General features: G+C 42.4%; 1 protein-coding gene across 1 annotated transcript; it reads right to left on the bottom strand.

The window, feature by feature from the left end:
- Window positions 1-4,810: 4,810 nt before the first annotated feature.
- Window positions 4,811-17,228, bottom strand: LOC126273390 (cuticle protein 21-like). The gene is made up of 3 exons (XM_049976943.1): window positions 17,199-17,228; window positions 9,299-9,676; window positions 4,811-5,180 (listed from the first exon to the last, which is right to left on the bottom strand). The coding sequence occupies exons 1-3, from the start codon at window positions 17,226-17,228 to the stop codon at window positions 4,947-4,949; spliced, it is 642 nt and encodes a 213-aa protein (XP_049832900.1). The 3' UTR covers window positions 4,811-4,946.
- Between the last annotated feature and the right edge of the window lie 71 nt (window positions 17,229-17,299).

The following is a 17,299-nucleotide window of genomic DNA, read 5'->3' as shown; positions in this document are numbered from 1 at the left end:
CATCCATACTGAATCTTCTCAAATTTCCAAGCAATCACGACAGATGACCGATCAACCAAGTCCTTTTCCACCACTTTCTGGGAGGGAGGGTGGGAGAGCAGGTGGTTTACCAGAGGTAAATTATTTGATTGATTTAATTAAGTAGTCAATCAAATTGATAAGAATGAGAGGGACTATCCAATAACTCAGACCTGAAAGTGTACCTGTAGCAGTGACAAGGAGGGGGTGGGGGATATGGGTTGGAGGTTTCCTGAGGGGGGGGAATAGTGGGAGGGGGGAAAATAGGTTAAGGACCTGTCAATCAAAAAGGAGGATCTTGTTAGCAGTACAATAGGTTAAGAACCTGTCACTCAAAGGAGAACAATAGGTAAATGACATGTCAGTCAAAGGAGAACAATAGGTTTGTCCCTGAGTGCATACATGCCCCTGATAAAGGCAACCCGCACTAAGAATCCGCGCTGTACACCCTATTGCCCTACTACTCATTAGCCTACCACTTTATCTAATAGTAAGGCAAGTGTGGTTTGGGTCTTAGTTTTTTGTGTGATGTCAGGGCTTCTTGAAAAAATATTTAGTAACGAAATTAGTGTATCGCAGAGTGTCTTGGTCAATGGTCATCCATTATTTCTAAGTAGTCAGCGAGGAACAGTTATATTGTCGCCTTTTGAAAGAGTCTGTACTGGAATTTTTTACTTGACTTTATCTAATTTTCTGCTGTGTTCTATCTCAATTTTATGAATGGTCTTGCATAAATCTCATGATTTCAGTTTGTTTTCTCATCTACATCTACGTGACTACTTTGCAATTCACACTTAAATGCCCGGCACATGGTTCTTCGAACTACTGCCATACTACTTCTCTATCACTTCCGAACAACGCAAGTGAATAACGAACATTTAAATATTTCTGAGCAATCTCTGATCTCCCTTATTTTATTACACGATCTTTTCTCCCTGTGTAGCTGGACGTCAACAAAATATTTGTGCATTCGAAGAGGAAACTCGGTGACTGAAATTTCGTGAAAAACCTCGTCGCAACGATGAACGCCTTTGTTTTAATGATTGGGAACCCAACTCGTGTATCCTATCCGTCATACTCTCTCCGCTATTTAGCGATAGTACAAAACTAGCTGCCTCTCTTTGAACGTGTTCGATGTCCTCCGTCAATCACATCTGGTAAGGAAGCCACACTTCGTAGCAGTACTCCAGAAGAGGGCGGGCAATCGTAGTATAGGAACAAACATAGTATAGGGAATCTCTTTAGTTGTTCTTGCTGCTTGTATTCTGCCAATAAAACGGTGTCGTTGGTTCGCCTTCCTCACAACAAAAAATGGTTCAAATGGCTCTGAGCACTATGGGACTTAACTTCTAAGGTCATCAGTCCCCTAGAACTTAGAACTACTTAAACATAACTAACCTAAGGACACCACACACATCCATGCCCGAGGTTCGTAGCTGTATCCCCCAGGTATTTAGATGAATAGTTTAAAACTTTTAGATTTGTGTGATTTGTCATTTAACCGAAATCTAACGGATTCCCTATAATATTCATGTGGATGATTTGACAGTTTTCATTATGTACAATCAGTTGCCATATTTCGTGACATGCTTATAACTTGTCCAAATAGTCTTGTAAATGGTTTTGATCTTCTGATGTCTTTACTGGACGTTAAATGACAGCATCATCTGCAAACAGTCTGAGACGACTGCTCAGATTGTGTGTTGAATCGTTTATACAGATTAAGAATATTTCTTCCGCAACGCCAAATATCACTTGTGTTGTAGTCGATGACTTTCTGCCAGTTACTATGAACTGTGACCTCTCTGACACCGAACGAGGTGACGCAGTGGTCAGCACACTGGACTCGCATTCGGGGGGACAACAGTTCAAACAAGCGTCCGGCCATCCTGGTTTACGTTTTCCGTGATTTCCCTGAATCGCTGAAGTCAAATGCCGGGATGGCTCCTTTGAAAGGGCACGGCCGACTTCCTTCCCCATCCTTCCCTAATACGATGGGACCGATGACCTTGCCTGCTTGGTTCCCTCCCCCGAATAAACCAACCAGCAAACTCCGTGACAGGAAGTCACGAATCGAGTACCACAACTGAAACGATGCTCCATATGAACGCAGTCTGATTAAAAGCCGCATGTGAAGAACGGTGTCTTCTGGAAATGTAGAAATATGGAACCAGTTTGAGACCCCCTGTCGAAGCACTCATTCCATAGCGTGAATAAAGAGTTAATTGTGTTTCACAAGAACGATATTTTTGAATCCATATTGACTACGTGTGTTAAATCTTTAATTGGTAATACAGCTTCGTTTTAAAGTTTACTGTTACTATTTTGATAACCCTCGTATCAAGGCCGTTATTAAAGCCAAAGGTGGTTGTTCTGGGTACTGATTTCATAGGATCTATGCACCCAAATTGCTTGAAAATGTAATCACATGTCAGTTCTCGTATAATATATTCGTCCAATGAATACCCGTTTATCATCTGCATTTCTTCTTTGTGTAGCAATTTTAATGGCCAGTAGTGTATTAGATTGTAGTGTATGGGTTTCACTGTAGCTGTGGTTTCCAATATTTTGTTCTCAGTGTGTAGCTGTCAATAACCAAATAGGTTGTGCGATATTATAGACGAAAAGTCAATGAAAGACGTGGTGATGCCGCTGTGACTCTAGAGCCTTTGTTACCTGTGCACTAGTGTTGTGGTAGTGACAGGTGTGTGAAGTGTGAGGTGATCCGCTTTCGAGTCCCAAAAGAAATCCGTTGGAATTCGATTACTCGATAAATAGTAAAATTCTCAAGGCTGTCAATTCAACTAAGTAAGCTCTAGTTGATACCGTATTTCTAGATTTCCGGAAAGCTTTTGACACCACTCTTCACAAGCGACTTCTAATCAAGCTGCGGGCCTATGGGGTATCGTCTCAGTTGTGCGACTGGATTCGTGATTTCCTGTAAGGAAGGTCGCAGTTCGTAGTAATAGACGGCAAATCATCGAGTAAAACTGAAGTGATATCAGGTGTTCCCCAGGGTAGCGTCCTGGGACATCTGCTGTTCCTGATCTACTTAAATGACCTGGGTGACACTCTGAGCAGTTCTCTTAGGTTGTTCGCAGATGATGCTGTAATTTACCGTCTAGTAAGGTCATTCGAAGACCAATATCAGTTGCAAAGTGATTTAGAAAAGACTGCTGTATGGTGTGGTAGGTGGCAGTTGACGCTAAATAAAGAAAAGTGTGAGGTGATCCATATGAGTTCCAAAAGAAATCCGTTGGAATTCGATTACTCGATAAATAGTACAATTCTCAAGGCTGTCAATTCAACTAAGTACCTGGGTGTTAAAATTACGAACATCTCCAGTTGGAATGACCACATAGATAATATTGCGGGGAAGGCGAGCCAAAGGTTGTGTTTCATTGGCAGGGCACTTAGAAGATGCAACAAGTCCACTAAAGAGACAACTTACACTACACTCGCTCGTTCTCTGTTAGAATATTGCTGTGCGTCGTGGGATCCTTGACGGAGGACATCGAAAGGGTGCAAAAAAGGGCAGCTCGTTTTGTATTATCACGCAATAGGGGAGTAATATGATACGCGAGTTGGGATGGAAGTCATTAAAGCAAAGACGTTTGTCGTCGCGGCGAAATCTATTTACGAAATTTCAGTCACCAACTTTCTCTTCCGAATGCGAAAATATTTTGTTGAGCCCAACCTACATAGGTAGGAATGATCATCAAAATAAAATAAGAGAAATCAGAGCACGAACAGAAAGGTTTAAGTGTTCGTATTTCCTGCGCGCTGTTCGGGAGTGGAATGGTAGAGAGGTAGTATGATTGTGGTTCGATGAACCCTCTGCCAAGCACTTAAATGTGAATTGCAGAGTAGTCATGTAGATGTAGATGTAGATGTAGGTGTTCATATTTGCTACTTGAAGTAAAAATCTGAAACACGATGATTTTTCTGTTATATAATTATTGAGAAGCCACATCAGCCACTGTAATTTACGACAAGTGAGATAAGTAATTAATGATAATTGAGGGTCATTGTAGACCATTTTGATAGTTTTCTCTTTTGTGAAACTTAATTAAAACCTAGATTATAGATGTGATATGGCATAGGTCATCCTTCGATCCAGTGAGAACTTGGAAACCCATTCAGGGAATATTCGTTCACATTTTTGTTGAACGCAGTTTTTATCTTCCTGTATTAAAACATTTCCTTTTATCAATAGTGCAATTTATAAACAATGTTTTGTGATTAGAATAAAATTTTTAATGGTAAACTTAACTGCTTTTTCGACGTTATTTTACCAGCTAACTAAAAATAGGAAAGCCTTGAACCCCTTCCACTAAATTTAGTTAGTATTAAGATTCTTTTACGGGGAGTGCAGTGGAGCTGATGCTGAAATCATTAAGTATTTGGTTATATCGTCGCAAGTCTCGCTGAACTCTTCTGAACTCTACATGTCATGTGTGGTCTGGCGTCTCCTTACCAGCAACAGGTCCCAGGTTCAAACTAGTCAATTCCCTAAAAAACACGCTCAGAGCGGCGTTGCGCGAAAGTGGTATGGAGACACGACTTAGAACAGACAGACACCACACAGAATGTTAGAAGCTGATTCCAGTTCTTGTGTGAATTTTATATTTTCATGTAGACTGTTAAACGTTGCGAAAATTTGCTCTATTCCTTCTGGAGAATTATTAACCAGTAGAAAGAGTGTCATCCACGTATCTCGCACATCTTTGTTAGCTGTACGCTAGCGTTTTGGTAGTGGACATTTGGAGTGAGTGGCCGAGTAAAGAGACTTTTTTGAGCGTAACCCATAGCAAGTTTATTTACAAAGAGGCTTACAAGAATAAATAGGAGTGCGGTGGCGGCGCGGCGCGTCGGCGGCTGGGCTGGCGGCTAGTGGTGAGTGGCGGAGGGTGGTGTGTCGGGGGCGGCTACCCGCGGCCCACGAGCGGCGAGGCGACGGCGGGCGCCTGGAAGGCGTGCAGCTTGAGGCCTGGTCCCTGCGGCTGCGCCACGGCGGCTCGGCCGCCCTCCACGGCGCCCTCGCGGTGCACCACGGCGTTGAAGCCGTTCACGGGGTCCGCCGTGTACTCCACAGTGCGGCGAGAGCCGTCGGCCTCCACCAGGCTGTAGCTGCCCTGGACGTTGTCGCCGTCCCGGCTTTCCTGCGGGAACACGCTCCAGCTTTACCCCTCTGCTCCTAGCTCCCGCTACACTATGAAACTCTTTCGAAAAAGACGGTCGTGTGAAACCCAGCTCGCGCTATTCGTCCACGAGACTCAGAGGGCCTTAGACACGGGTTCAAAGGTAAATGCCGTGTTTCTTTGCTTCCGCAAGGCGTTTGACACAGTTCCCCACAATCGTTTAATGAACAAAGTAAGAGCATACGGACTATCAGATCAATTGTGTGATTGGATTTAGGAGTTCCTAGATAACAGAACGCAGCATGTCATTCTCAATGGAGAGAAGTCTTCCGAAGTAAGAGTGATTTCAGGTGTGCCGCAGGGGAGTGTCATAGGACCGTTGCTATTCACAATATACATAAATGACCTGGTGGATGACATCGGAAGTTCACTGAGGCTTTTTGCAGATGATGCTGTGGTATATCGAGAGGTTGCAACAATGGAAAATTGTACTGAAATGCAGGAGGATCTGCAGCGAATTGACGCATGGTGCACGGAATGGCAATTGAATCTCAATGTAGACGAGTGTAATGTGATGCGAATACATAGAAAGATAGATCCCTTATCATTTAGCTACAATATAGCAGGTCAGCAACTGGAATCAGTTAATTCCATAAATTATCTGGGAGTACGCATTAGGAGTGATTTAAAATGGAGTGATCATATAAAGTTGATCGTCGGTAAAGCAGATGCCAGACTGAGATTCATTAAAAGAATCATAAGGAAATGCAATCCGGGAAACAAAGGAAGTAGGTTACAGTGCGCTTGTTCGCCCACTGCTTGAATACTGCTCAGCAGTGTGGGATCCGCACCAGATAGGGTTGATAGAAGAGATAGAGAAGATCCAACGGAGAGCAGCGCGCTTCGTTACAGGATCATTTAGTAATCGCGAAAGCGTTACGGAGATGATAGATAAACTCCAGTGGAAGACACTGCAGGAGAGACGCTCAGTAGCTCGGTACGGGCTTTTGTTAAAGTTTCGAGAACATACCTTCACCGAAGAGTCAAGCAGTATATTGCTCCCTCCTACGTATATCTCGCGAAGAGACCATGAGGATAAAATCAGAGAGATTACAGCCCACACAGAAGCATACCGACAATCCTTCTTTCCACGTACAATACGAGACTGGAATAGAAGGGAGAACCGATAGAGGTACTCAGGGTACCGTCCGCCACACACTGTCAGGTGGCTTGCGGAGTATGGATGTAGATGTGGATGTAGATGTAGAAACTGGAGGGCTGCCGAAGCCTGTGCCAACCGCCGCTGTTCACACTTCACGCCTAAACCCTTTAAACGCGACAGTTATTCTGAGCTGTGCTGCGAATTCAGTAGTCTCATTTTGAGAACACCGAAGGAGCGATCTGTTTTATTTCTCAAAAACATCCAGCAGCCTAGGTTGCATAAATATTTCTGTATTTAAGACAACCGTTTTCGACGAAGTTTGCTGTCATCTTCAGGTCTTAAAAATCTTTTTGTTGTAAAACGAGTTCACTTTGCGTTGGACCTCACGCCAGCTCATTGTTCCTTTTGAAGTCGATTTTCACTGTTTAGAATATGTCCAGCTTATGTGAACCTATGTGCTACTGTGAACTACATTTTTCTGATATAAGAATCATCTGTCAGCTATATGCATATATGGACACGGCCGTTTAGACAAGTTACTTTACGTTCTTAAATATTTTAGTTATGGCAGACTGTTTATAATGTTCTGACTTTTATCCACGTGACAACTTATTATGAAGTCCGAAGTAAAAAGAACATCTTCCGCAACAAAAAGGTTCTTAAGACCTGAAGATGACACTAAAATCTGTCAAAGCCGGTTGTCTTAAATAAAGAAATATTTATGCGATCTAGGCTGTTGAATATTTATAACTCTTCTGCGAAACTTTAAGTTCCAGTTCAGCAAACAAAGTACAGATTACAGGAAGCATAGGAGAGAACATATTGAAGCAGTACGATGAAAAGTTATACTAAGGTTGGATCACAGATTGGAATGTCATGAAATGTACCTCGTTCTGAAGATATCGATATCCAGAGGAATCTGTTCAGGTTCCCAGACAGAGGAAACTAATAACCTTTGGTAAGATATCAGTTAAATCGTGGAGCCTTGGAAATATGGAGCAATATATAGACCTGACCAACGATATCAGTACAATATATAACGAGAGGAATTGGACTGAACGTTTAGTCAAAAATTTTTAAGTCCTCATTCTTTTAGTCTACACCAAGATTTTTGATAGTCTCCAGAAGAATATTCCTATCACCTATGTCAGATACATTTCCGCTGTTAATTTCTAACAGTCTTCCTGATGTCATCTTAAAACATTCAGCAGCCTGTCGTTTTTTCTTTTCTTCTGCAGAATATCCCTTGTTTTTCTTAATTTTGCTTTCACATGTCCCGGCTAGAAGTGTATAATGTATTTTTGTAATCTGGCACATAAAAGTAATTGGCCTATAATCTTCACATTATTCGGGTACTAAAAAATAGACATTCAAAAAGAAACAGGGGAGATGCTTCGATAGTTCCGAAATAGTTCCGAGGAGCAAATGGTTAAAACGAAAGATATAAAGCGGAAACGTAGTTGTGGATGTAGAACGAATGTTGTCCTCTTCAGTCCGAAGACTGGTTTCATGTAACGAAAGATATAAAGCGGAAACGTAGTTGTGGATGTAGAACGAATGTTGTCCTCTTCAGTCCGAAGACTGGTTTCATGTAACTGTCCACGTTATCCTGTTATCCTCCGAATAACTTCTGCAACATACACTTATTTGAACCTGCTTACTGTATTCATCCCTTGGCATCCCTCTACCAAATTGGCAATTCCTTGACGACTCAGTATGTGACCTATCAATCGATCCCGTGTTTTAGTCAAGCTGTGCCATAATTCTTTTTCCTCCCTATTCGGTTTACTACCTCCTTATTACTTACTTGATCTACCCTAAGTTTCTGCATTGTTCTGTTTCAAAACCTTCTATTCTCTTCTTGTCTGAACTACTCCTCGTCCACATTTCGCTACCGTACAAGGCTACAATCCAACCTAAAACCCCCAAAAAAGGGTTCCTAAAACTTAGTTTCGTGTTTGACTACTGTCCCGTCCTTGCTTGGCGGACGACTTGCTTATTATATATAGTGATAAACAGAAAGTCGTCTAGTCAAAATTGTTTCAAAATGAGTACAGTAGTTTTTGAGTTTAGTATTCACATAGATAGAAAAACACAGGGGGAGACTTCACCTCGTAATATGTATAGATGAAAACAAGTAGTAGAATGAAGTACTACTAAAAACAGAATAGAAAAGAAAACTAGTAGCAGTTACTTCTGTAAAATATCTGGGAGTATACGTGCGGAACGATTTGAAGTGGAATGATCATATAAAATTAATTGTTGGTAAGGCGGGTACCAGGTTGAGATTCATTGGGAGAGTCCTTAGAAAATGTAGTCCATCAACAGAGGAGGTGGCTTACAAAACACTCGTTCGACCTATACTTGAGTATTGCTCATCAGTGCGGGATCCGTACTAGACCAGGTTGACGGAGGTGATAGAGAAGATCCAAAGAAGAGCGGCGCGTTTCGTCACATGGATATTTGGTAAGCGTGATAGCGTTATGGAGATGTTTAGCAAACTCAAGTGGCACACTCTGCAAGAGAGGCGCTCTGCATCGCGGTGTAGCTTGCTGTCCAGGTTTCGAGAGGGTGCGTTTCTGGATGAGGTATCGAATATATTGCTTTCCCAACTTATACCTCCAGAGGAGATCACGAATGTAAAATTAGAGAGATTAGAGCGCGCACGGAGGCTTTCCGGCAGTCGTTCTCCCCGCGAACCATACACGCTGGAACAGAAAAGGGAGGTAATGACAGTGACACGTTAAGTGCCCTCCGCCACACACCGTTGGATGGCTTGCGGAGTATAAATGTAGATGTAGAAGTCGCCCGTGCCCTTTCAAAGGAACCATCCTGGCATTTGCCTGGAGCGATTTAGGTAAATCACGGAAAAGCTAAATCAGGATGGCCGGACGCGGGATTGAACCGTCGTCCTGCCGAATGCGAGTAGGAATTAGGGAAACTCGTGTTAGTTGAAGACTACTGTAAGATGTGGTACCTGTTGCGCCTTGTTGTCACCGGTGAGGGTGTCCTGCACGTCGTAGGCGTAGCTGTACTGGGGGTGCGGGTCGAAGTCGACGTCCTGCCCGGGCACGGCGCCGGGGACGACGTACTGGGGGCCGCCGCCTCCCTGCCGCCCCTGGCCCTGCCCCTGCCCCTGGCCCTGCTGGCCCCCGCTGCCCCCCTGCTGCCCCCCGCTGCCCCCCTGTTGGCCCCCGGCCCCCTGCCCCCCGGCGGAGGGCGCGCTGGCGTACAGCGTCTTGCCGCTGCCGAGCGTGAAGGCGGGCGCCACCTTGAAGGCGGGGTGCGGGTGGGGGATGAAGGCGAGCGGCGGCCCAGGCGAGGCGACCGCGGGGGCCAGGAAGCCGGCCGCCGCCTCCGCCGCCCCCACCGCCACCAGCAGCGCCGCCAGAGCCGCCGCCGCCGCTGCCCTCGCCGTCCTTCCGGTTGCCGTCATGTCTGCTGCTGCTGCTGCTGCTGCTGCTGAGACCAGGGTGAGTGGTGCGATGCCTCCGGGGTGGCTGCCGCCGGCTTTTATACCGGCGCTCGTGGGGTCACGCCCTGCTCCACGCCCGTCTCTGGCCCAGTTGTCGCCTCGTTAAAACTAACAGCCGCCGCTTGCGAGACGGCACCCGGCCGTTTTCGGCGTCTCTCCCGCCAGACGCATCGCCAGCTCTGGTGCGGCTTCCCTCAGCTCGGAGGAGCAAAGTCTGCTACTAACACTGCTAAGTTCCTAGACATCCATCTACATCTGCAGCTATACCATTACTTCGGACTGTAAAATATAGCATCTATTTTTGAAGTCAGCATTTATTTCTGACCAGATTAGGATCTGTTTGAAATGACTAGGCGCACGTACAGAGTGGTTCGAAATTCATATACCATAGGACAAAATCTACATTCGATATTTCAGTGCCTGTGTGTTTCAGAAATACGATGCAATGTTCCTTTGGACAGCTAAATACGATACTATGTTGTTCAGAGATACGAATTATGTCCGAAGGAACATTGCGTCGTATTTCTGGCACTGCAATATCCTATTTATCTGCCGATAGCGGGCAAGCCACTATCAATTAAAATGTGTCTCTTGTACGAGAATATACATAATGGATGAGTGACTGCAGGTTTGTACACACATGATTGATGACATGTGAAAGTTTGGGTCTGGTCGTGAGTCGGCTCGGTAGCTCAGCATGTTCGGTCAGAGGGCTGGCTGCCCTTTGTTTACCAAAAAATAAATAAATTAAAAAAATCTGAGTGAAGGAATCAACGATGAACTTGAACGGGTGTCACGTAACGTCCACCTAGACCAACCTAAGCAACCAATAACTAACGAAATGAACAGAGAGAGAGAGGAAAAAAAATGGCATGGCGACTGGTCACGATAAGCAGGAAACACGGGTTCGATTCCCGATCCGGCACAAATTTCCATTGTCATCACTCGGTTACACACATGATGGTTGTCCATATTCGCAACTGCGGCACAAATTTCCATTGTCATCACTCGGTTACACACATGATGGTTGTCCATATTCGCAACTGCGATTACATTTCATGTAAATCCTACACTGGTAATAGACATATGCTACACTTACACAACACAGAAACAGGAAAAGAAATATACACAGCAATAAGAGATAAAGAAAAATGAGCACAACCATATGCATTAACAAACAGTATTTCAGAAACAACACATGAAGAGTACCTGCAGAAACGACAGAACAGACATGCCTATATGCAACGTAACAACAACCTCCAGAGGGTGGACAGCGACGCCCACAATGACAGTGAAAACAGTGACACTGAAGAGGAACAGACGGCGGAAGACGTCGAGATGTAACAGCAGATAAGTCACCTAGTATTATAAATCGACATGACATATCAAAATACATAGACAAATTATACAGATCAGACAGATAAGGGTAGCGAATACTAGAGTAAGTATAGTGTACGATACCGGCGATCTATCCAAGAAAACAACCAATGTTGTACACGGATGAGTACCTAATGTTAAAGCATAGGATTAGGAAAATCATTTCTCTGCTACTAACTAAACATTTTTCTTCTGACGCGGTCAACAGCTCAAAGAAACCATTCCGAGGTGTTCACCTCCAATCACAATCGGTGACGGCACTAACGAATCTCTCTTCTATCCTATCAAATTTTTACATTCTTCTTAAAACAACAAAATTTGATGTATATTTCCGCTTAAAATTGTTGTTATTGTTTTTAAAAAAGGTATTATTCTATGTCAAAAGTTGCAGATAAAAACGAAACAAAGCAAAAAACTAGAAAAAATGTGACAAAAGAGAAGTGTAAGGTGTACGACCTGTTTTAAAACATCAAGTAACAGGTCTTTAAATTTGCAAGAAATAATTGGTGATTCTCTAGTCTTCTCCCATAGGGCAAATTCGTAACTAGTGGAGATATCAAAAATACAAAGAGACGAACAATGCTATGCATGTACTAAGGAGAGCTTGCAGGCAAAAAAATAAAAATTTTTGACATTTTCCAAAACAAATCTTAGAATGTTTGTCACTCTCTTATGCACAGAATGGTTTATTACTTATCTTTTGTGTGACGTTTAGAAGTATCAAATTTTTAGTTTCATTATATTATTTGCATATCTTTTAAACTAAGGTATCTAAATTCTGGCATGAATCTCTTCATATGCGATTCTAAAGCCTAGAATTGTGTATCTGAAGCAGATCCTCATGGAAATTTGAGAATAAAGAAACTGTAATGCTGAATAACTTCTCATGGTCGGGTTTTGCAGTCACGCAGACTTTCTTAGAAGACAGTATATTCGCCATCGATTGTAGAAATTATGCATTTCACAATAAAAATTTCGAAATTTGGGCCGTTAACAAGTGGTACTGAGAAGCTAGAGTAGTACAACAACGAAGCACGGAGTATGTACACAGAATTACTCAAACATGCCATGTAGACAGTAGTACTTTACAAAAATGGAGGTGAAAATAATGCATCATTGAAATTTTGCTGCAGAACGTATTAGACTTTAAAAGCCTCTTATATATCCTGCTCCCTTGGACCTTACAACTATATCATCGCTTACAAAGCTGTATGTAGTCAGCAGACAAAAAATGATATTATGATATGACGTTAACAACTGTGATCGCTGGAATGTACTATCTCTGATTAGCGTACAGACAGTCTGGCCGGACGGTGTGGCCGAGCGGTTCTAGGCGCTACAGTCTGGAACCGCTCTACCGCTACGGTCGCAGGTTCGAAACCTGCCTCGGGCATGGATGTGTGTGATGTCCTTAGGTTAGTTAGGTTTAAGTAGTTCTAAGTTCTAGGGGACTGATGACCTTAGAAGTTAAGTCCCATAGTGCTCCGAGCCATTTGAACCATTTTTGAACCAGACAGTCTGACTTGTCAACGTATTTTCGCGCCAACGGCCTCAGTTCGCCACCTAAACATGTGTTAGAAGATTTATTTGCAGCGATTTGTGTGAAAGATGTTAACACTGGTAATACTTCACGCAATTTACGCCATTTCACGATGTGCAGAGTTCCGCACTCGTCTGAGGTTACTCTATTTCTACAGTGAAAAGGCTTATTTTGACCATCAGATGTATTCATGTTGGAGGATTTTAAAATATGACATGTGCTGAAGTAAAATACAAGTGATCTATAATTTCCATCATTTTTGTAGTTTATTACTGTCAACACGTCATGTTTGTGCAATTCTTAAGACACACTCGGTACTTCGTTTTCGTATTCTTTTAGCTTTTGCAGTACTACTTGAGAATGCCCCAAAGACCGAAATTGCAATCTACAGCCAATGTCGTTTAAAAAGCTGTAATGCGGTGGACATGCGCAAACAGGGTGAGCACACTCCTCAGAAAATTAAAATTAACTCTTTGCAGCAACATACTGTCAGGTGGCAAACCACTGAGGGGATCAACTGAATGATGAAACAATAGAAAGGCTTTAGTAGCATTTTGGAATGACCATCAGGTATATCGGAAATGACTTAGAACGTATGAAGAAAGCATTCTCCGCCTCATACTTTCACAAACTCTCAACTGACAGGAAACAGATACATTCACTTTGCTTATTTGGACCTGAATCGTGGTACAAAATTTCGGATAGCTGTAGTTCAGGAGTGTGTTTCGAACTCTATTACTGAATCTGTTATGGAAGCTATCAAGAGAATTTGTAGGAACCTGACTCACTCAGACTTCCTCCGAAAGTATCTACATGGGCGGACTTCGAATCCCAAAGAGCCTTTCAATAATGTTATCTGGACAAGAGTGCCCAAAAGTGTGTTTGGAGGGTTAACTACACTGAAACACGGAATCTGTGATGCTGTATTAACATCTAATGATGAATAGAAGGAAGAGGTTTTTAGATTGTTATCCTCAGTGGTTCTAGAGATAAAGGTACATAAACTTGGCTTATTTTACATTTAGGTTGAACATTGACTCACCTACATCACTGGGCAATGACGGACTGAAACCTAGTACAATGCAACCTCAATACCCGGTCAGTTGCACAAAGTGAATTCGATAGGGATGAAAATGTTTAGAGGACAGTATACTGGGTACAGAGGCTTGGCTGATGACGCATTCCTGTGCTGCCTTCCTCGTTGGCCGAATTGGACTCACTACCTGATTGCGTATCCGCTGTTGTTGTGCTTGATCGTCCGAACCGTCTTTTGTCGTGAAGAGTGTCTTTAGACTTCAGCTGTTCGATTGAGGGATAGACGAGGGTAGTAACTTTTTAGCCTGGTTTTTTATTGGCTTAAAATGTTCCTTAGAGAGTCTACTTTTACGATTCATTCATATAAAGAGTGACATGTTGAAATATGTTAAAAGCGCGATTTACTGCATAGGGGTATGCGGCATCCGAGCTCTCGAATGCAGCCGGTGTACTAATACGATAGTTAGCCAAGGAATAACGGTCCTGTTAGCTTCGGATAGTATCAGAGAGGGCATTAGTATTGTGGCTACACTTTGACATTATTTGCCACGTGAGTTTAGCGCGATCATATCGCTGACGTATCAGAGCACAATCTTTGCCGCTGTTGGCTTACTGACCTCGAGTTGTTTATGTTTATCGTTGACTTTTCGAGTGTGAAAGTAATAAAAGTTATTCTGAACAACTACGTATTATTCTATTGTTCGGGCATACTAGAAAGTCGCCACAGCATCAACTAAAACACTATACTCAGCAAGATTTCTCTTCGTAAAATGATTCGTTTATGGTACAGTCTGAAAGCATGTGCTTGTCTCGTGTCTGCTCAACTTGTCATATTTTTCTGTGAGTAAAACATAAGCACTTGAAAATGACAAATAAACGTATTTTTACGGATAGAAGAGGTTCAAAAAGTAAGCGGAAGCTAGTTAACCGACATAATTTCGTCAAAGTGGGAGTGCTTCGACATCGGTGAAAAAACAAGGCCAGCTGCCGATTAAAGTTTTGTTCAATTTCAGTATCAAAAAAACACGTAAGTTGAAACTTTAAATGCTGTTTTTTCAAAACAACATTTTTCAGTTTGGCGGGTGTATAACTCAAGATACATATATGCAGTTACATATCCCTTTTTGTAACTTTTCCATTTAGTAAGTAATATTTTTGCGAACAATTTTTAGTTTATATCTTTGGTGCACGTTTTTAAAACGAATTTCTTGATAAAAATTGATTTTTTTTCAGAGTCCCGCCAGTCTGTTAAAAACCATTATTTTAAACATCCCTAGGTACCACGTTAGACAATATCATTATTTTTAAAACAGTTTTTGAAATTTTGTTCTATGTTGAAAATTGTGACTTACGGAACTTACACCAACCGGCCTCGCAATTCGCGAAAATCTTTCGTCGATGTTGTGTGGTGTCCTCTGGGTGCAAGTTTTTTGCTTTAAAAATAGGTAATACAACATTAAGGGTGTAAAATAATGGTCTAAAATCAGTTTCGTATTATGTTTGTTATTATATTGAAAAAATGAGATCATGAATATGAGCTCCAACATAGAGCGTCACCGTGGTCCACTCCCTTAAGCGGTCAATCATACTGTGATCAGGATTGCGTTGGTGGGATGTCGCCTGTGGTATTTTTTCTGCTGCTTCCCATTGACTCATGCCTGCCGCGTGGATGAGAATCACTTTCGCCGCCTCTTGGTTTGTCTATATTGCTGTACGAGTCATTACAGTGCAGAACAGTACCACACTAAACAGCTATGGTTACTGGCGGACCTTTAATACCCTTCCGTGGCACTTCGTTAATCAGTTACCTCACAGACGACCGTCAATTTTCTGCTACGTACTGCATGCGAATAACCATTTCGGTGGGCGGGTGGTGATGGGTCGTTCTTCTCAGTGTAGTTTTCTCCATTAATACCGACTTTTCCCCATCTTACATGACTTTTGAATCATCCTGTACTTATAAATATCTATCCTGTTACTGCTTAATTGAGTTGTTGCCGTTCCATACATGCTGATGACCTAATATACTTGCGAAGGTGAAAGACTTCGATTACCACGTTATGTGGCAGAAGATGAGTCAACAGTGCTTTGAAATTCGTCGACAATACTAAAAAAATTAAATTTTGAAAAAGGCATATCTGTGCCATCAGCTGCACAATAATATGTTTATTCTCAACCGATTTCGATTATTAGAGGCATCTTCCAAGAAGAAAAGCTGAGTATATCAACGGATAAAAAATACATTTTCTTCAAATATGATACAACTAACTGTAGAACATGTACCTGTAACAGAAGTCCGTCTGAACACATTCCATATAAATCTGCTGTATCTTGGCACAGTTACTGTAACTGTGCCAAGATAAAGCACGTTTATACGGACTGTGTTCAGGCAGACTTTATGGCAGATATGTATGTTCTACATCTGGCTGGGTCGTATTCGACGAACTGTATTTTTGATCACTGCTTTTCTTCCGGGAACATGGTTATAATTCCCGAAACACACAAATATGATTTTTCGAAATATTTAACAACAGTAGATAGTCACCCACGAAAAGTTTTAATTTTCAAAAAATTACTTGCGCTTATAGACAATTAATAATAGAGAATAAATACTTTTTATTTTCTATAATAAAAGCTTTTCGGCTGAAATGTTTGCTTTTGTAAGAACTTCAACCGGTATTTTTTCAAAACGGTCTTTGCTTGTTTTCTTTAACAAACAGCGATTGTTACTTATGAGACGCAGCAGCATTTTCTCGTCAGAGAACAGAGCGCTTCTCTGATCTAACGTGTTTCTTGTGATTAACATTCTTTTCCCCACCAATTCCATAGTTACAAAATCTGTTGAACACTGGTTTTGAAGCCACATCATGTAATCACCGATCAGAAAGTTGCAAAGCACTAACGTGTGCATTCATAGTCGTGAGACCCATATTTGGCGACACTACAGACAAACCGACAAGTTATTTAAAATGGGAGTTGAAGTAGAACCGAATTTAACCATATACGTGCGTTCCAGGAACACTCCCCGCGTTGTGGCTGATAGGAGTAGCTGAATCGAGAGAAACCAACGAATCCTCGGTATTGATTGCTTTTAAGTCGTTGCGAACGTTAGCCAGCAGATCGCAGTATGTTTCAGGCGACAATGCGTAAACGATTGCTGAAACGTTGAGCGTGATTACGTATACAATCGTGTTATTTTTTTCAAATATTGGACGCAGTGCGTCGTCTGCTACCTTAAGTTGTTACTGACCGGAAAGCAAAACCAGTGAACGTATTTCGATTTCTATCGATTCAGCTTCTCCCGTCAACGACCTCTGCGAAGGTCGTGTGCAAGTGTTTACTCTAAGATGCCAGGTCCTGCGGCTGATTCCTACGTTGCCACACGCGGCGTGTATCTTGTAAGGACCTTAAACCCGCGCGGCAGTAGGAGAGACACCAGAATATACTTACGAAGGCACTCATAAGCAAGTTCGCTCTCATGTACGCTCTTTACCTTTCAAACGCGTAAGACCCACATTCTATTTCCAAGATAGGTTTCTGCGTTGTTTTTG

Source organism: Schistocerca gregaria, chromosome 5 (assembly GCF_023897955.1).
Source record: "Schistocerca gregaria isolate iqSchGreg1 chromosome 5, iqSchGreg1.2, whole genome shotgun sequence".
NCBI lineage: Eukaryota > Metazoa > Arthropoda > Insecta > Orthoptera > Acrididae > Schistocerca > Schistocerca gregaria.
The sequence above is the reverse complement of the archived record's forward strand: the minus strand, read 5'-3'. Positions and strand labels throughout refer to the sequence as shown.

Bases quoted from the DNA above. Each gene is read 5' to 3' on its own strand.
- LOC126273390 (XM_049976943.1), bottom strand. From the start codon at position 17,228: ATGAGAGCGAACTTGCTTATGAGTGCCTTC. The intron at 9,677-17,198 runs GTAAGTATATTC...GGGGCGGCGGAG, and splicing joins ACTTGCTTATGAGTGCCTTC to GCGGCGGCCGGCTTCCTGGC. The intron at 5,181-9,298 runs GTACCACATCTT...GTGTTCCCGCAG, and splicing joins GTGACAACAAGGCGCAACAG to GAAAGCCGGGACGGCGACAA.